We start from the raw sequence: 21454 nt of genomic DNA on the forward strand, positions 1-21454 counted from the left end.
TCCTCCTCTATTCCTGAGTGAGATTATAGGGAGGTTTGACTTAAGGTCAGAGAGCTCTCTCTCTCTCTCTCTCTCTCTCTCTCTCTCTCTCTCTGCTACAAATTGTAATTCAGGATTCCTCACAGAGGAAGCGAGTGGTTCTAGAGAGTTGAACTGCTCTCAGGGATACTAGTGCTGGGTCCCGGCTTACTGCTCTTTAAAAGGAAAATTGCCAACAACAGATGTGAGCCAGTCTGCACTTGTTTGGGGTTTGCAATTGTGTCTGGTTTGTGCCTGTCGGTCTTCCCCAACTCAGTTATTCCCAAAGTAAGAGATGATGCAAAGAGGGCAGCGGCTCTCAAAATGTGTTCCCCAGACCAGCAGCGCCAGCATGACTTGGAAGGATTTTGCAAATGCACATTTCAAGCCCCAGCTCAGACCTACTGAATCAGCCATTTGTGTTTTAACAAGACTCCAGGCAACTCTGACACATGCTCGGGTGTGAGAGCTACTGAGGCTGTACCGTGTTTCCCCGGAAATAAGACCTGTCTGATTGAAAATAAGACCATCAGCTCTTATGCATCTTCTGGAGCAAAAATTAATATAAGACCCAGTCTTATTTTACTATAAGACCCAGTCTTTACAATATAATATAATATAATATAATATAATATAATATAATATAATATAATATAATATAATATAATATGTAAATATAATATAATATTATATTATACTGAATCTTATATTAATTTTTGCTCCAAAAGATGCATTAGAGCTGATTGTCTGGCTAGGTCTTATTTTCGGGGAAACACGGTAGCACACAAGGTTTCAAGTGGTCCATGGACACAGCGTTAGAGAACATTGATTCAGTTAGAGGGCGAACATAAGTGCCCTTGAAATTTATTTCAGTTATTCTGATTATGGCCGGAGAAAGTCTCATTTACTGCTAGCATATCTTAATCTGTTCTCCAGGACTCGCGTGTTTCCCTTTCTAAGGAAGACAGAGCAGGCCTCAGGCACAGAGCCTTTGGCAATCAAAGATATACACCTAGAATCTGGTAACACTTTATTTTTATTGTATTTATTTTATGGTGATTTGCTATTTATGGCAAAGGAAACTAGTGTCTTCGTTGAGGTGATGATGTAAAGTTTATTTTAAAAGTAAATTCATATAGGTCTTAAAGAAATAAGTCAATTTCATGAAAAATATTATGGAAGAAAAAGTAGAGATGCTAGAGTAGTACCCCCATCCACAGGGCATAAGTACCAAGACCCCCGGTGGGGTAGTGCCTGGGGTAGTACCAAATCCTAGTCAGCTTTTTCAACCCTGTCAGAAATGTGGCAGCAGTGTCTTCATCAGCGGACGCAGACTCTCCAGTAATTTTTCTGTTTTTCAACCCAAACCTATTTCTGAATCTGTGTAACCATCCCTTACCTGGCGGTAAACGGCCTAGTGTTAACTCACTTGAGGGGATCCCTTACTGAAGTCTTCGTATAGGCTCAATGCTTTCTGATGCAACATTTTGCGGTCAATTGGAACACATTTTCTGTTCATGTCTTCCACTCACAAATTTAATGCCTTTAAGTTCTGATCACACACTGTGGCCGTAACTTTTACAGTTTGAGGTGAAACAGCAAAACTAGCACAATTTTTTTCCCTTTTTCACAATTTCACAGATAGAAGATTTGTTCTTACCACAGATCTCAGCAACCTCAGCATATGTTTTTTTCTTTCCTTATTAAGTCGAGAACTTTTACCTTTTCACTTAAAGAAAGCACTTTACAGTTTCTCTTTGGCATATTTGAATTGCCAACATGACTACTCTTGAGCTTTGGGGCCATTATTAAGTAAAATAAGGGTGGATTGAACACAAGCACTGTGATACCAGAACAGTCGATCTGATAACCAAGATGCCTACTGACTCACTAGTGGGTGGGGAGCGTATGCAGTGGGAATACGATGGACACGGGTGATTCATATCCAGGAAGGATGGATCGGGATGGCTTAAGGTTTCATCATGCTACTCAGAATAGCGTACAGTTTAGAACTTAATGAATTGTTTATGCCTGGAATTTCCCATTTGATAGCTTTAGATAGCAATTGACTACAGGTGACTGAAACAGGAACATGAAACCATGGATAAGGGGAAACTGCTATATATGGTTTGTCAAGAATCCTGAGGGTGGTACAAAATTGACAGAAATTTGGAAAACACTACTAGGACACATCATTGCATGGGTGTTGAGGGAGAGGGCCTTCAAAAGTATGGGGGCAGGGGAAACAAACAGGTAAATTAACCGAAAAAGAAATGTGCACAATCAACATCATGAAAAATACCACATCACACTAGTAAAAGAGAAAATAGATCCAAGAGCTCTGGTTAATTCTGAACTCTTGAGTTAATTTCTGATTGACTTTAATCAGATAAGTACCTGCTTCTTTTCCTAGGAAGTGCCTCCCACCCCCACCAGACTGATTCAGTCTGGGGAGAGTATAATGAATGACTTTTAACTTAATAGGGCTTGAACTTGACTTGCAACTACTCCACTAATCTTTAATCAGATATTCTGTTTGGTGGTGGTTGTTCCTAGTCACCTATAAAATTTCTCTTCCAAGAAGGAATCTTTGATCTAATTTTCTCAGGAACTGTTTTCTTTATGGGAAATTTGAAAACAATCTTCAGTATGTACTCATAAGTAACTCCTTGAGCGGTTGCTTAGCACCACGAATCAATTAGATACTGTACTTTTGTTGGCAAAGATGAAAAGAACGACAGCGCTTGCTGTTGGCAATGGTGTGTAGGAAACAGGCCTCAAATTTCCCTCTGGGAAAGGGAAATGTGCCAATATGTATTACAGACCTTTACAAATGGATGCAATCCTTGACCCAGCAATTCCTAAGGAAATAGCCAGACATGTGCTCAAAGACATTTGTACAAGGATGTACTACTATTATTTTTCATAGAAAAAAATTTAAACTATGTAAATGTCCAAAATCTGGGCTTGGTCAAGCCAAATTTGATGAGTTCGTAAAAGGAACATTACATAGTGATTATAACAAAGAAAATTTTTAACAATACTGTATTTTTACTAAGTGCAAATAAACTATAAAACATATATACAATGAGGTACTATACTTGGGTTCCACCAGCCAGTGTCGAATTTAGATTCTTTCCTTCATTCACCAAATACTTAAGAGTATCTACAAGCACCAGACACTGTTCCAGGCTCTGGGAATGTAGCAATGAACTGAAATTAACATTTCTGCGATAACTCTGCAAAGTACTACGAAGGACACTCTGAGAGTGGTGGGGGTAGGTATAACGGGAAGACCTCATCTTGAAAGACTCTGGGCAAAATACACCAGTAGGCACAATACCCAGCAGAGGCCAGCACACAGCAGGCATGTAATAAACAGCCCTCGATTGGCTTCCTTTCTTTGGGGGCAAATGTCCCAATCTCTGCTCCACCCTGGGCAGTAGCTGACACACTTGGCAGGAACAGAAACCACCCTCCTCTCTGACCTCCTGCCCTGATGTGGGGCCTGCAACCCCAGAGAGACTCCTCCTTTCTTTATGGAGACTTCTCTCCCAGCGGCCCTGGCTCCTCTGCCCTGAAGTCTTCTTAGTGTCTCTGTAAATCACAGGGATGGAGGGTGGAATGTGTGAGATGGGGCTGGGCAGTGGTGTACAGAACTCTCTAGAAGGATCTTGTCCTAACTCCTGCTGAGTCAAGATGCCTTGTAATAATCTTCCCTGTAAGTATTTGTAGTCTCTTGAAAACTATTTCCACGTTTCTAAATAATGCCTTCTTAGAGGGTGGTGTAAATGTGTGGGCTTGTGAATTGAAAAACTGATTACCAATGTGGCACAATCTCTGGGTTCCTTTTCTCCTCTGAGAAAAACTTAAGTTTTAGCTGAAAATACCGTAGTGCTCTTGCAGGGCTGGGGCTCCCAGGGTGGTATCCCCACATGCCCCCAGCATGGAGCGGTGAGGAGGGTAGTTCTCCATCCAAGAGAATTAAAAATGAGTTGGATATCACTTCATAGTTACTAGGGTGGCTATTGGAAAAAAAGACAGATAATTGCAAGTGTTGATGAGGATGTGGAGAAATCAGAACCCTCACATACTGCTGGTGGAAATGTAAAATGTGTAGTCACTTTGGAAGGCAGGCTGGCAGTTCCTCAAAAAGTTAGCTGTAGACTTACTATTTGACCCAGCAATTCCACTTCTAGGTATAGTCCTAAGAGAAACAAAATATATCCACACAAAAATTTGTACATGAACTTTCATTATTCATAATAGCCAAAAGGTAGAAAGAACCCAGTATCCATAAACTGATGAATGAATAAGCAGAACATGGTCTATCCATACAATGGAATATTATTCCACCATAAAAATGAAGGAAGTTCTGACACATGCTACCACATGGATGAACCTTGAAAACATTACGTGAAACAAGCAAGTCACACAAGACCACATGTTGTATGATTCCATTTATATTAAGTGTCCAGAATAGGCAAATGTATAGAGACAGAAAATAGATTAGTCGCTGCTAAGGCCAGGGAGAGGTGAGAGGATTGGGGGACGATGGCTAAGAAATATGTGTCTTTTTGGGATGATGGAAATGTTCTAAAATGGGTTGTGGTGATGCTCTGAATTTAAATGAGTGAATTGTATGGTATGTAAATTACATCTCAATAAAGCTGCTACCAAAAAAAATCAAATTAAAAAAAAAGTGAGCTGAGATGGGATTAGGTGGACACTTCACCAGGGCAATTTTAGAGACGACTGTCTTAAAGGAAATTTTTATTCACCAGAGGCCTCTCTCTCTGCCTACACAGAAACTTTTGTAATGACCACAACTCTGTATAATTCAGAAGAGCTATAGAAATGTAGTTATTAATATTAATAACAACTTACATTTAAAAAGCACCTACCGGGGTGGGTGTGTGGCTCAGTTGGTTAGAGCGCGTCGCGAGCTCTGGGCAACGGGGCTGCCGGCTTGATTCCCACATGGGCCAGCGAGCTGCACCCTCCGCAACTAGAAGGAAGTCAATGAGCTGCCACTGAGCTCCCCGATGGCCAGATGGCTTAGGTGGTTGGAGCCTGGGCTCTCAACCACAAGGTTGTCGGTTTGACTCCAGCAAGGGATGGTGGGCTGTGCTCCCTGCAACAAACAAGGGCAACTGGACCTGGAGCTGAGCTGCGCCCTCCACAACTAAGATCGAAAGGACAACAACTTGATTTGAAAAAAGTCCCAGAAGTGCACACTGTTCCCCAATAAAGTCCTGTTCCCCTTCCCCAATAAAATCTTAAAAAAATAAAAAATAGAAATAAAAAGCACATACCATGTGCCACCATTCTACATGCTTTACACTTATTAACTCAAAAACATGAAGTCGATTTACTATTATAATATCCATATTATAGCTAGGAACCAAAGCATAGATAGTGCTGTGACTTAGATCAGAGTCAGCAAACCTTTTTCTATAAAGGACTAGATAGTAAATATTTTAGGCTATGTGGGGAAAGAGGCAAAATTGAGGATATTCTGCACACATTTATATAACAAGAGAAAAAACAAATTTCCCAAAAAATTATTGGTGAAATTTAAAATACAATAAGTGAGCACAATTTTTGGTAATACTGCTTTACAATGGAAGAATAGAATTATTTCTTGGAGGGGGGATATTAGTTTGCTTCATTGCCGTTCAAAATTAGGTTTCCTATCATCAAAACTGATCACAAATATTCAACCGTAATGCTGATTTATAATAAAATTTTATGTATGTCATCTTTGAAAATGTCTTTCAACACAGATAGGTACTGCCAAATGCTGCTATTAGTCCATGAGTATATAATTTTAATTAAGTATATTCATTGCTTCGAAGGCCGTTCTGAAATTCGATGAGATTCTTCTGTGGGTAGATACGTTTTAGAATACCATTACAATGAAAATTTATCACTTTCAGTTGAAAGTTAAGTAGATGCTCCTCAATTGCTTAGTAAAAAGTATTTTGAAATACAGAAATTGTCTTCACATTTGCATTAAAGTCCAGAAAGCACTGCTGGAACTATTCAGAATATATGTCTGCTGCAAATTTATGTGGGAAGGAGGATCTTGTTTCTCATTTTAACTTGTGACCACATGGGAAGTATAGAAAGCAGCTTGGCATTACTTGGGATATACACAACATTAGCTGTTAAAATGACTTTACCACAGTATAAAATTTGCATGTAAGTGCTGTTTTGCCTTGTAATTATAAGTTTAATTCTTTAAGAAGCATTAGCAAGTATTCAGCAAAAGATTCAAAAGCCATTTTTGTTTGATAATAATGGTTCTTCTAAAATCTTCAGAAAGATTGTAATTTCAGTCCTGTGCTCAAAAACTTGAAATAAAACTTTACTACTGCTAAGCCATCAAACTGCCTTGTAGTAGGATAAGTCAGGATATTAGCTTCTATATCTGACAAAAGTTCACAGAACCCATGATGGTTAAGTTCACTGATAGTGAATGAAGTTTACTGTGACATTACTGGCTCCATAACACATGATATTTTCAAATATTTTATACAAAATACTTACTCATGACTAATACAGTGAATAAGCTTTAAAATGCCTGATGTTTTCACAAGCTTTGTACATGAATGCAGCTATAGTTTTTCCTGCTCCACACATATTTCTACCACCTCCTGTTGTAACGTATCTTAGCAGATTCTACTTCAGTTTATACTGAAATAATGTTTTCTCAACTTGTTTGAAAATAGTTTTTTTTAAAAAAGAGCTTTATTGAGATTTAATACACATATCATACAATGCACCCCTTTAACGTGTGTGATTTCATTTTGAAAATATTCTTCATTATAGTTGGTCCACAGAGGCTATTTATAGAGGCTACCTCTGCAGTCACTTCAAACTTGTCACTGACTGAGTAGTATTGGTAACATTTATCAACTCATCAAAAGCCCACGGCAACCGCTCAAAATATTTGTCTTGCTTATTAATTGACTATTGATACTGTTCCCAATGTTCTCAACTCTCTGAGCAACTGTTCTTACTGAAATAATCTTAAGCAAGTTTCTTTCCTCTGGACACATTTCTTTGGCTGATTCAATCAATCACAATTTAATGAACTCATCCCTAAATGACTTTCCTTGCTTGGCTAATAAATGAGCCACTTGGAAACTTGCTTTGATTGCAGGCTTGTTTTTGTTAATTTTATGAAGAAATTCAGCTGGGATGAGATAGTCCGTTAAAAAAAAATTTGTTTTCTGATGATTGCTCTTCAGTGAGTTGGGAATATTGTGATATGTCCTTAGTCTGGTAATATTAACATAATCTATTATTTTATCCCACCTACAGGGTCACTGAATAATAAATAATACTGTGCCATCTAATTTGATAAAATCATCCATTCTCCAAAATAATCCATACTGTGATTTAAAATCATGACATTTGAAATCCATTTTTCTCTTCTGATTTTGACATGGTAGTTTAAAAAATCCGCATTGGTAATTTGAAAAAGAAAACAAAAATGTCATGGCATGACCGTGCACGTGGCATTTGAAATGCTATTGAGTAATGTGCTGAACACCCATGTGAAGTGATGAAAATGTCACGTATAATCTCTGTCCCGACTACGCAACTCTGCTATTGTAGCACGATAGCAGCCACAGACAATATACAGACAAGTGAGTGCAGCTGTATTCCAATAAGACTTCATTTGTGGACACTGAAATTTGAATTCCACATAATTTTCACCTTGCACAAAATATGATTCTTGTTTTTTATTTCAGTGATTTAAAAATGTAACAATCACTCTCAGCTTTTGGATCCTACAAAAACAGGCAACTGGCTGACTTTGGCCAATGGGACATAGTGTGCCAACCCCAGCTCTAGAGTGTAGTCAGCCCTATGGGGATAGGTCCTCCCCAAGGTTGGAGCTCATCCCTGTCCAAAAGCATCCTAAAGATTGACAGAGGGATGGGTGCTCACCTTTAACCTCCTAGAAGGACCACACAACTTGACCTCCATGAGGATGTCACAAACCACCATCTTCCAGAGCTCTTTCCTGGTGCTGAGTTGAATATTAGCACATATCCACTGTCTCCTTTAACTCCATCCTCAGAAGTCAGTTCTATGGGCACATTTTTACAGACTAAAAATTTGAGTCTTAGAGAAGTTAGGTAACAAGGGGATCTGAGACAGCCCTGGGATTCAATACCAGGTCTCAAAGGCCATGCTCTACTCCGCACCCCACACTGTTTCTATTTCATCCAAGCACTGGTCTCTGCCTGCCCCACATCCCTGCCCATGTTCTCCAACCAGGCCTTCTCCCAGATTCAGGGTGACTTCCGCCTCCATTATGGAGCTCTGCCTCGTCAGCACAGCTGGGCGTGCTGGCTTTGTCCTCTCCCATACACTGCTGTGGCTCACATGCCCTTTATACATACTTTTGATGACCACATGCCCTGGTAACCAAAATAAACTGAATGCCCAGATTCTGAACTCTTATCCCAACCCTTCCATGAACCAGAATGTAACCTTGTGAAAATTGCCCCTCTCTAATCTTCAGTGTCCTTCCAGGTAGAATCAGGGTGGAGTTTGAATGATGCCACCATTTCCTGAGCTCCATCCCAGTTTTAACTTTCTATGAGTCAACTGACTTGTCACTATGTTTTATTACTCCCTTATCACCATAGCCCTTTATTAGTAAGAAATATAGAAGTGTTATTGCTGAGGGCTCAGAGAACCATGGACCTTGACTTAAGGTATGTGACAAAGAGTCTATTAATAAACATAGCACCCCTGAAATATTAATTGGTTGGCACACACACGGGACATTTAAGAATAGCTGAAGAGACCACCTCGACCTCCAGCCAATGTACAAACTAAAGAGGGTAGATAATGTGGCAATACAGAGTGGGGAGCAGCTGAACTGACAGATAATTTTACAAGTATCTATTAGGCATCTACTGTGTGTTAGCAAAAGGGAGTGGAGATCAATTCAAAACAAATAGATAAATACTATCAAACTGAGGTTGCTGATCTCGAGGAGTTCACAGCCTAGTGGGTGATAACCAAGGAGCTAATAATAGAAACAGGGATTATAGAAATGTAGAAATCGAAAGCAATGAAGTTGCGGGGGGAGGTACATGCCTCTTACCTGCCTCTGCAGAGAAGTAGCCTGAGAAAGCTGACTTTATTGCGATGCCATGTGGTGCGTATCAATCAGGGGACAGAGAGCCTCAAGGGATAGAAATGGCCTCCAAGTTCCATTATTCCTGAAGGTTAACCTGACTTAGTTCTTTGCACACAAGCACTAAGGGGGTGAGGGAGTGAGAATAGTGTGCTTCTCTCATATTTTGTTTTGCATTATTTCCTTAGTATGAATTCCAGGGAGTGGAATAACTAATTCAAGGGGTAAAAATTTTAAGGCTTCTAGAAATTATTACCTAATTATCTTCTTAAAGATTGACATGAATTTCCACCCCTACAGTGGTCCTCTCATCCATCAGCAAACAATAGCTTCATTTTTTAAAACCAGGCTTTTTCCCTGCTATGGTAGGTTAAAAACAACAGCAACAACAACAAAACGGGATATCTCAGTAGTACTTAGATTTTCATCAATTTGACCACAAATGAGTTTGGACATTCTCCACATATTTGTTAGGTTATTTGTAGCTCCTATTCATGGTTTTTGTCTATTATTCTAATGGAAGACTTATTCATAATGTCCTAATTAAAGTGTATGACATTTTTAGGTATTTTATGGATTAAAGATAGTAATCTGTGTCAGCCCTTCATTTTCACCCAGCCTTTCCCGCTTCTAAGGCCAGACCCACAGGCTGTCACTCCAGCCAGTACCCTCCCAACCTGGTGCCATATACCAAACAAAACTGCAATTTTGGGTCCACCTGTTGGCTGCTGCTCAGCTCTAATAGACCCTGCTGAGCTCTGCTAGAGTAAAATGATTTTCTGTGGGGACTGCTGCTACCACAAACCCTCTGTTCTCACCCTCTGTTCACCACGCCCCCCATGTCTGAACCAGCTTCCTCCCATAGTCCCAGCGACTTCAGATGTTCTCTCCTTTCAACCCTTACCGCCCGCTTTCTGCTCTTTTCAGGAAACCCTGTCTTTTCTTTTTTTGACATATATAATTGACATATGACACTACTAGTTTCAGGTGTACAACATCATGGTTTGCTGTGTTTATATTGTGAAATGATTACTACAATAATTTTAGTTAACAGCCATCACCTCCCATAGTTACAAAACTCTTTACTCTCTTAGCAACTTTTGTTGTGATGCCTCTCTCATTATAATGTGATTCTTAACTTGTTTCATAGTTTAGGAGGTTGTCAGGAATATAATAACAATAAAAGTAATACCAATAATAATGAGGAGAAGGAGAGGGAGGAGGAGGAGGAGGAGGAGAAAGAGGAAAAGGAGGAAGGAGAAGGAGGAGAAGGAGGAAGAGAAGAAACAGAGCAGTATGCGAAATTGGCCACATAAATTGTGAAACCCAAGTCATGGTTCAATGATACCTTTAGTTTGAACTCCAAAATGTTTTATGTTTAACAAACACACAGCACTTACTAAATATAAAATACTGGTGTGCTTTATAGATATTGACTCATTTAATTCTCATGAGAATTCTAAGAAGTAGATTCTATATGATCACATCTGAGGAATTAAAAAGAGGTTAAAAATAACTTGTCCAAGGTCACAGAGCTGGTAAGTCGGGGTATGAATCAGGAAGTGTGCATGAGTGGCCAGGGTTATCTGCCCTGTCCCACGGCTTTTCAGCCTCTGCCCGCCCCCCAACCATGCCTAAAAAGATAGCTGGGGAGAAGGTCACAGAGGTGGGCAGGAACATTCTCTTCACACATTTTTCAGGTATCCCTGGGAGGTTGCTTGTGGCTTACCCAGCGCAGAAGAACCTGTGTTCCTTATCATTGGAGTCTCTTTGCACCTGGAGCTCACCTGCCTTCATATAGACCCTCCTCCCCAGCCTCACCTCTCTCTTCTCTCCTGCTCAGCTTTGCTTAAATCTGTCCCAGTATAGCTGTAACCTAAATCCAGTTCCTCCACCCCTCCCATAAAGGATTCTCACTCAAGAAGGGGTAAATAACTGGGATGAAAATCAGAAAGAACTTTCTAGTATTTGGAGTTATTGCGATATGCAGGGGGCTTCCTCAAAGCAAATGAGCTCTCTATTCCTGGGATAGCTACTCAGATGAGAGGGAATTTAAGCACTTTTTAAAGGTGGTTGGAGTAAATGATGGCTAAGATCTCTTCCAAACCTGAGATCCTGGGATTCTCTATTTTATAATTCCTAGTGTTGTTTTAATTTGTATTTAATATTCCTAAAGCAAAGTCTCCTTTCCAATGTCCTGAAACATCTCTCTTCTCCACTTGTATTAGTTCTACCTTTAGTACGGCTGTTTATCACAAAGAATGTACTGGGACACATCCACTTCATTTGGAGAGGTTTTCCTCTATCTTCCTTCTCCTATTACCACCCTTTTCAAACATTCTGAATACCCTACTTTCTCTTAGGCTAAAGGTCATTTTTGATGTATTTTTTTTCCTCCTCGTGTCCAGATAAATACCTACTGCTGATAATTCTGCCTTCCATCATCATATGTCATTGATATCCAAGAAGTTGAATCAAGTCCAAGGTCTTCAGGACCAATAATTAGCTAACCAGCATTGAAATGACATATTAATCCTGCAGTTATGTCTTTCTTTTGGTGACAGAAGGGCCTTATGGAAGAGAACTAATATGCGTTATGTTTCTTTGTAGTTTACAGAGTGTTTTCATATGAATTCTCCCCTTTAATCCTCACAACTCTAGGAGACAAGAATTATTATCCCCACTTCACTGAGCAGGATACGGAGGCTCAGAGAGCTGAACAGACTCAGGCTTGACGTCACAATCTGGGAAAAACCACCATGACATTGTTAGAGAGTGTCTTGTCCCGGCTGTCAGACCCCAGGCCTTCTGATGGTGCTCTTAAGTTTTTAGGAGGTCAATAAAAATCAACATAAATATCTTCATTCGTGGCATCTCTGTGTGATGTTTATGTCTGGCTGAGCTGGGCAGGAAAATAAATGGGTCAGTTCTGTTATGATCTCAGTTGGGGATTAACTGGTGGGCTGGGAAAGCTGAGAGGGAGGGGCCAGGTCAGGAGAGGAGAACGCGGCTGGTCTTCGCCATTCAGAGATGTTTGATGAGTACAACCCTGATCTAATCTGCCAAAAGGTTCCTTTTGTGCCCCAAGCTGCCACTACTGGCCTCTCCAGCGCCAAGGTTTCTGTCGTAAAGCTGACAGAATCTGAAAGGCTCATCCGTTCCTGTCATGAAAGCACCCAAGGAAGCAACTGATTAACATACAAAGGGTGCCAAAAAAATGTATATAAGTTTTTAAGAAAGGAAAAAACTGTATTAAAATTGTAATAATATATACTGATAAAAGATGAATACATCTCACGTTTGACTTCTGTAATTACAAGAGGCGCTCAAAGTGGTTACCATCAGCTTAATTTTAAGTTCTTTCCTTACTTAAATTGTGTATACATTTTTTTTGGCATCTTCTGTATATGAGGTCTGCCAATTAAGTTCACAAACTCATCCTATAAAAAGTGCTGCATACCTCATTGCTGAATATCACTACGGTCACCTTTGAAGTACTCCCCTTAGGAAGCTATGCACTGACGCCAGCGCTTAGTCCACCCTTCAAAGCAATTTTGGAACTCTTTTTTTTCTGGAATGGCCATCAGAGCTGTCGTCGTATTACCCTTGATGTCCTGAATGTCATCAAACTGTCTTCCTTTCAGTATTTCCTTTATCTTCGGGTAAAGAAAGAAGTCTTGGTGGGGGGGCAGATCAGGTGAGTAGGGAGGGTGTTCCAATATAGTTATTTGTTTACGGCTAAAACCTCCCTCACAGACAGTGCTGTGTGAGATGGTGCACTGTCGTGATGCAAGAGCCATGAATTGTTGGCAAAAGTTCAGGTCATCTAACTTTTCCACACAGCCTTTTCAGCACTTCCAAATAGTAAACTGGGTTAACTGTTTGTCCAGTTGGTACAAATTCATAATGAACAATCCCTCTGATACCAAAAAAGGTTAGCAACATCATTGCAACAAGTTCAGGAACTTAATGATTAGAACTTGTCAGAACTTAATTGTATGTTTATTGGACCCCCACATGTAAAACACTGCGCCAGACTTTGGGACTTCAAAGAAGTTATCCTATACTTAGAAGACACAGCCCACGACCTCAGCTTCCAGTCTAGTTGGTTCAATTACATGCAGTTAAATTGTGGGTATCTAGTCAGGCAGCCACATTCATTGGCCCACCATCTTCAAGTTCCACAGATTCTCTCTGCCACAAAGCACAAATACACTTATTTTTCCTTCTCCTCCAAGATGTAACGAGTTGGCATGGAGTGGTATTGGGAGGCATACAGGTGAAAACTGTGTGTCTGAATTGGTTACTTATGCTCTCAATCCACAGAAAGAAAAGTAAACAAAAGCAGGTGTTATACCTAAATTAGGCTTTTTATCATTTAGGTCTATCTGTCTGTCCATCCATCCATCCATCCATCATTAAAAGTATATTTCCCCACTCTGCTGGGCACTGAGGATACAGAAATGACTCAGTCCCTATATTTTCCACGTTAAGAGTTCACTGCAAAGAGTTCACTGCAAAGAGGGCCGTGATTTAAGTGATGCCCTCATGAAAAATAACCTGCTGCACTGTCTGGTTTGCTTTTTTTTTTTTTACAAGAAAAACACACAATGAAAATGATATTTATTTTATTGCATCATTTTACTGACTAGAACGCCAGACTTATAGTGGATAAGTATAAAAATAACCAAATTCTTACAAATAATACTTTGCTGCTACAGTACTGAATAATTAGTGGAGGTTGTAATTATAATACAACTTTAAATAACATTCTCATAATGGATTTAACACAATCAACCAGGGGCTAAGGTTTAAAGGATTGCAAAGAGAAATCCAGGACGTGAAAACTCAGAAAGTTCATATTCCAACTGCATGCTTCATTTAACCATAAATCCAGCAACACAAATCTTAAGAAAACTTAACAGCCACCCATGATGAAAGATCTTTTTTTTAAAGAAACAGGCCAAGGTAATACAGAAAGATAAGTGAGTCAGGTTAGTTTCGCAGGTAGACTGGATCCATCATATCCCTGGGTGGTCCCATCCTTCCTACCCAATGATTACACCTGAAGTGCATTAGACGTGGCCACAAAACAATGATAAAACCAGAATCTAATCTGTCCTCTTTAAAAATGCCAATGGGACAGAATCAGGCTAAGATTAGTCTCTTTTCAGACCTAAGTTGTCCCTTTCGGTTTCACGAGTTTTTCTGTGAGCAGTTTACACCAAACACGATGGATTGTAACATTATTGAAAAGATACTTTAGCACAACAAATGAACTGACATTTAATACTTCAATGTTCCTAGTATTTTAACCAGTTTCCTTCTCTGGGATTCGCAAAAAGAGAGGAAATTTAAAAAGAACACATATAGTACTCAAAAACCAACTCTACAAAACTGTGTATCTGTGCCAAAAAATGCACATGAAGACCCCAGAATGATGCTTTGTCAAGAAGGAAATGGAATGTCCCTTCTAATCCCCACAAAAGTTTCCACATAGGAAAAAAAAAATCTGATATTAAGGGTAGTCTTAAACAAGATGCAAAATATGGAAATTCTCCCTCTCTCCAAAGTGCTTTAGTTTTGAAATCAGTGTGAGTATTTTAGAACTATGGGTCAAACCCAGGTTTTGAGTGTGTTAGGCTAAACTAAGCCAGGAGCAACTGGACTATACAATTCTAGCTTTTCCAGGCAAAGTTCGTAGAGCTACAGGGCACCCAGGCACTTCACCAGTGGGCAAGATGGCTTAGTAGAGGTCTCCAAAAGTCATGTGCGAAGGATGTCCCTACCATGTCTGCTCTGGGACTTTCACATCTGCATAAATATCATCCTTCAAAGACATTTTCTTGGGCAGCCATTGAGCCCTATATTGCAAAGATGCTGCCCTCCCTTTTAGGCTTACATGAACCGTTACCTTTTCAAGAACTTAATAATCACATCTTAGACTTTGACCCTAAACCTTATCAGCCAGCTTGATTACACTATCCACTCGCAATTTGGGCTCTAAATGACTTAACTGCTTCTGAAAATAAACTTTTGTCAAAGGAGGAAGATTTGTCAGCATTTACAACATTCAACTGATATTTTCCCAACTCTGACAACATTAAAAAAACTATAATTCCAGTAAGTGGGAGCCAGGGCCTCACCACAGGAAAAAGGCAAAGTGGCCCTCAGATGGACGGCTAAGTCTGGCTGTTTGTCAAAAACCCAGGTCATCTCCTTATACCTCCTACACCCAAAGCCACGTACCAATATGCTTCTTGCTAAGTACGAGCCAGCCACTATTTTGTTCATGATGACCACAAGTGTTCAAGAAATACGTGTAACAACAAACCTGAAAGGACTTTTTCAAAAGGGGATTCGACATGTTTTGCTCTTCATATTATTAGTTTAGTGACTGCTTAATAATATTAAGATTCTTTATAAAAATTAACTTACACTTTAAGCCCACTCTCTCACATCCTCTTTGACATTTAAAGTACTCTGGATGGTGAGGCATCACCAGGAAGGTGAGGCAGGGAGGTACAGTGGGAAGAGCAAGCCTGGCAGAAGGGTTTGAACCCTGGTTCTCCAAGGGAAAATATTTGCCCTTTCTGAAGGTTCCCATATCCAAGAAATGGACACTCTCGTGCCCACCTCACAAAGGGTGTGGTGAGGCCAAATATCTTGCAGGGAGCCTGGCCATGGTGGGAATGCCGGAGGGGCTAGCTAGGACTATTCAGACTTCCTATTTTGTCTCTAATGCCCCGGCTGTCTCAAGTCAGAGGAAAAGACTTGAGAAATAAGACCTTTTGTTTAGGAGCTTAAGCAAAACCCACAGGTGCTGGGAGGCCAGCAGGTGATCACGGCCCTGCAGAGTCATCTCGCTCCAGTATGCCACGGGACGCATGGGTTCCATCCCTACAGAAGTTTAAGTGTCTCCTGGGCAGAAAATAGTCATTTTCCCTTCCTCCCACTTCTCCCAGCTGCGGGGCCCTGAAACAGGACCTTGGCATTTCTGTGTGCACGAATCACACATTCCAAGTGCGGGAGCTGATACCGAGCTCCTGTGCCCGAGCTGAGACTTCTGCTTGCCAGGGGTACATCCAGCCCTGACCCTTCAGTCCAGAGGCTGCGGCTGTCCTAGCAGGTGTTTCCCCTGGGCCCAGGCAGGACCCCGCTGGAGGTAGTAACCCCAAGCAGAAGTCAAGTCAGCCCCGCCCTTCCTCGCCCAGGGTGGGCAGTTGTCATTGCCGTACAGTCATGTTTTCATGCCTTAGACCCTCGCACTCTAGAGATGCACCTTCCCCACCCCCACATGCCCTCTAGAAATTGCAGATACTACGTGAACTCAACCTTGCAGGGTGCCTGCTTTTTTCACAGTAAAAGAAAAACAACATTCTTAATCTACTTCATATGCACAAAATCCATTCACAGGAAAGCATCCTTGGAACTCACAGGACATTCCTTTCTGGACTTTGGGATTCTTCTCAAGAATGCTTCTGGGACAGAACACTTCATTTTGTGGAACTTATAGCTTCTCGCACTGATATCAGAGATGATTTGTCAGCTGTGATGTCCGCTAAAGCGGGGAGACACATATGCCTGGGAATGGCGCCCCCACTGTGGCTCTGGGGATGAGCAAGGATCTGATCAAGAGCCAGGAAGCTGGGCCACCTCAGGAGGGATCAAGTCTATTGGCTCAGGTGAGCTGAGTGTAGGAGCCTGGAAGTGTCTAGGTAGATGTGCAGCCATGAGGCACAAAGGGCTGTTTGAATGTGTCAACAGAAAGATGCAAGACCCAAGGTTTCAAAAAAGACATGCTCTGAAATTTTCAGTTGGCATCCACTGACAAAAACAGAATTCTTTTTGTATCTATCTCATGAGATGAGTGCAATTTAACTACTAAGAGGCCTCACCCCTGACTAGTGTACCTGCTGCAAAGGGTGAGGGCTTGTGGAGACACGGGATAGAGGAGTTTGCATTTACAACTGTCAGGATGAGGATTACATAAGAATAAGCATTAGATACATTCTGAAGAGATTAGAAAACCTTGAAGAAACCACCATGCCCAGGACAGAACTGTCCCCAAAGGTTACCCCATTTCCAAAAATGTGAGTGCCACTGAGCTGCAAGTCACAGGGTGAGAACACAATTCTCTGTGTTCTCTTCACTTCATTCAAAACTAGGATACTTCAAAAGCAGGGGACGAGAATAATCACAGTTCCACAAGAAGCAGGTAAAGACACTGAGCACTGGATGTGCTGCTCTCTTAGGACCCACGTCACAGGCATAATAAATAAGATACGTGGAATTTCCTTCCTATAGGCAAACTCTCAACCCCCTACCTGGCCAGGAGTCTTTAGTTCTCCAATGCTGACTTGAATTACAATCATATTTCTGGAGGGCACTACGTAGTAGTAAAAAGATACAAATTATTGGATGAGTGAAAATAAGTTATGCCTTCAGCGAATAAATAGCTTTGAGCAATTGGTTGAAAAGTTTACACTGAGGTTATGGACAAGACCAGGGATTGAAGCAAAGACGCAGCACTAGCAGGTAAGCAGACTTACATGTGGCTCCATCCCAGCTCTAGTCTTCCTCAGGCATCCACACGGCTTCACAAAGCCCTGGTGTTTCAGGAAATGGAGCTTGCGTATTCAGCCCACTCCTCTAACCACAGTCAGCTGGAGGGACTACACCAGCTGCTTTCCCTTTAGTGGTGAAATACCAGCTCAGATCCCACCTGCACTCGGCTTTCCATTCCTACTCCACCGGTAGCGCCTCGGCCTCCAAGGTGAAGATCAGAGTCCCCAACAGCATGCCGTGCCCCAGCCCCTGCAGCTCTGTAACGTGGTCCAGGGCCTGCCTGAGCGCCAGTGCCCCTTGCTGCTCGCTGGCCCTCACTACGGGGCAGCTGGATGCCTCTAACTAACACCAAAAGGCAGTCATTTTGCCCTGACCCAGACTTATCTGAGATTTAATGGCAACGGGAAAACATACTCTGAAATCAGCGTCACCCTGACTAAAAACACAAACTGGAGTTCTGTGCTGTGACTCAATTCTTCATTTTGGGAGGTTGGCTTGGAAACCGTAGCACTAGACGACCTAGAAACATATTAAAATATTGTTAAGTTAACCTACAGCTTCTCCAAACCACTCAGGTTGGTTAGCACATGGGTACTGACAGGAAAACAACTAAAAAACCAGGATTTTGCTGTAAATTATTCACCAAATTGAGGCCTATGGAAGCGCCTGGGGAAAAGAGGTCTTTCTGGACCAGTCTTGAAAAGCATCCAAAGGGAGCTCTCACTACCCAATTGACTAAAGTGCAAACTAAGAGAAAAACTGGGTCCTTGCAACGGTGCCTAACGATCTGCCCTAGCTGACGTGGTCCCTGGAGCCAGTGGCCAAGCTGCAGTCCCTCAGAGACGCTCCTGGTACTGGCCTATGTTCACATTCACAGTAACGAATGAGCAGCCTGCAGTGCCATGTCCACAGGTTCCATCTGTCCCCGCCCACGGTGGTCATGCCCCTCTCGCCTGTCCCACTTTCTCCTGCCACTTCAGGGTGGCTCCCCAAGTCCTGGGAGCAGCCAGCCGGCGGTGCCCCCCTGGTGCAGTCCTCTGAGCAACAGAGGTCCCCAGCCCTCGCTCAGAGCAATGAGCCCCTCTGTCTTCTCCCTTAAAAGTAGTCTCTCCTCCTGCTCTCATCACTGATGAAAGATGGGTTATACTGTCCCGGGAAAATGCAAGAATGCCGTGATCCTGGCAATCCAGTGTAGGTCGGGTAGAGTCCATTTCGTTCAAGTTCAGGATTCCTTACACTTGTGGGCTGGTAGCCAAAGAGAAAAGAAAAAAAGTCAATTTATTATTTGTGGGTTTAAATGTAATAGTTTATTATTTTTTTTTCAAAAGAATGCTACATTTTAATAAACCTAAAATGGAGGCAGCTATACATAGCAGAGTGAGGTCTGACCCAGAAGTCAGGACCCCGAGGCCGTTTCTTTATGGAAACTGGGATACCTTTGCCCATATTTTAAAAGGGGATAAAAAAACACATTAATCAAGGGCAGCTGGGTGATTGTAGACCAACAAAGGAAAAGACCTGGGTTAATGATTATCTCGATTATGATCCAGATGAATTATTATCTGATGATTAGCTTGACCTTTAAAAAAGTATCTTTCTCTGTGGAGCACTAAATGCCAGAGCAATACTCTCTGGCATTTAGCTGAACTCGACTGTCCCAGCCATGAATAGGGGACCAACCTTCAAAAGGTCGGATGACCCCATCGGATGTGGAGTTAGGACCCCAAAGCAGGGGGCCGACAGCGATTCTCAGGTCTCTCTAACCAGGTTCCAGCCTAGTGGGTTGTGACTACCTAGCTGGTTATGTAGAAGAAGCTCCCTGGGAATGACATGGCTACTTTGAGGAGGCCCTTATTTAGGACTACCAGGGGAAAATGCTTGCCTGGCGGAAAGAAAACATGAGACACTGCATTTAATAAACACGAATCCTAGGAAAGCCCAATATACACCTGAGACCAGTGTGAGGGACAGTGCTCTCACTCAGGTGACAGCTTCATGCCATAAGCTTAGGCTCTGCTTCTACAGAACACCTATCTGTGAAGTAAAGACAGAGTTCGTTTAAGTTCTTGACTGCATCTATTTTAGGCAACTCTTTAGCTAACGCCATGGAAACACAGCGAAGTTGGGTCCTATGACTCTGCAGGCCTGTTTGTTGCTATGTTGTCGTGCCATGCTGGGGCTAAGGAGACCCTAGCAACCGGTGTGAATGTGGTGCACTCCTGGGAAAGACACCTGCTTAATTATGGCTGCAGTTATTAGAGTAAAAGGGCTTTCCTGACAGACAGTAAAACAAACCTCATAGGCAGAAATATCAATGGAAATATCTGGACTACAGCTAAGTTTGTGTCTACATTTATCTTGCCCCTGTGTCTTCTTGTTCTTCATTCAGGTTCAAATTTTTCAAAGAGACCATCAACAAAAATAGCTTTCTTAGCATGAAGAAACCTGCCCCTCCCATCCAAAGTCTAAACCCTCATGGTTAATCCCCACAGCAAACAGAGGGGTTGTGGTTTCGGTCACAGGATTACCTAGTGCTGTTAAGTCCCTGCTGGGGCGAGGTTTCATGTTTATTGCTACAGCTCAACCAGCGCCACATGGCGTGAGAAGTCACCTGACATCTATTTTTCAGTTCAGATATCCCATGTATGTTTGCTTTATGACTGACATAGTATAATGTGAAATGAACTGAGCAATGCACTGGAATATGACATGGATTATTTAATGTGGGACAGAAGAAGAAAAGATTCAAGGGAATCTCCCATCTTTCCAAGTGAGGCAGTCCAGGGCAGGGCACAGCAAATGATTAAAGACCTACTGAGTATCTAAGCTTGTGAACGTCTGAGAAGTGCTGGCTGAGGATGCCAGTGAATTATTCTCTTTATACCTTTCTCCAATCCCTCAGTTTCAACTATCTAACCAACCACATGAGGTAAAGTATGACAGACAAGAGATAAAAAAGAAAGAGCCAAATGCTAAATATCACTAAATCCTTTCTCTAGCTTTCAGTTTCCAATCCTATAACTTATAGGGAAGTTCAGTAACAAGAGGGTTATTGCTAAAACCCCATAAAAGTAATGTGCTCTGTGGAAATAGCCTTTATATCTCGATGTCAAAACAAATACCATGAAAATAGATCATAAGTGAATTGAACATTAAACTATGTGAACAAGAGGTTTAGGCTGTTGTTCTCTTTAACCCTTAACTAGCTATAGTGCTTCTACTACCACAAAACAGAATCCCTTAATTCTCAGAGGCAACTGGAATCTGAGGTCACCCTGGACGTGTGAATACACACCGAGTAATACACATCTGTCATCTGGAGCAGGTTTTTGGTACTTCCATTCTCATGCATCTCAATAGCTTCTCGGCCCCATTCTTGTGAGCGAGGGTTCTTGGGATACTCAGCATACGGGGACATTTGAAAATCCCCACTTTTGAAGATGAGTTTGCTTATGTCATTTTTATTCTTTCTGTGGGGTAAAAAATATTTGAAAATGTAAATGAATAAATTCTGTAAAGAAATGATATCTGTGAAAGCGCCATCTAATCTTTTACAAGATGAATTAGACCTACAGTTACCATTATATTTCTTTCATCACCGAGGGATGTTATTAGTGTTGTTGTGATTTTTAGTATTTGCCCAAAACAAGTAAAAATGCAATCAGATGCAAGAAAAGATGAAAAAAAGTCTTCCAATCTAAG

At 41.5% G+C, this 21454-nt stretch overlaps 1 protein-coding gene across 1 annotated transcript in view; it reads right to left on the minus strand.

Annotated features, from left to right (window-relative positions):
• Positions 1-13823: 13823 nt before the first annotated feature.
• The window catches only part of HEG1 (heart development protein with EGF like domains 1), an 81779-nt gene continuing 74148 nt past the window's right edge, over positions 13824-21454 (minus strand). Inside the window, exons 16-17 of the mRNA XM_033127122.1 lie at positions 21048-21222; positions 13824-18997 (exon numbers count right to left, since the gene is read on the minus strand). Of these exons, the coding sequence (XP_032983013.1) occupies positions 18848-18997; positions 21048-21222 (325 nt within the window). The 3' untranslated portion in view covers positions 13824-18847. The remainder of the gene's footprint in view (positions 18998-21047; positions 21223-21454) is intronic.

Source organism: Rhinolophus ferrumequinum, chromosome 2 (genome assembly GCF_004115265.2).
Source record: "Rhinolophus ferrumequinum isolate MPI-CBG mRhiFer1 chromosome 2, mRhiFer1_v1.p, whole genome shotgun sequence".
NCBI lineage: Eukaryota > Metazoa > Chordata > Mammalia > Chiroptera > Rhinolophidae > Rhinolophus > Rhinolophus ferrumequinum.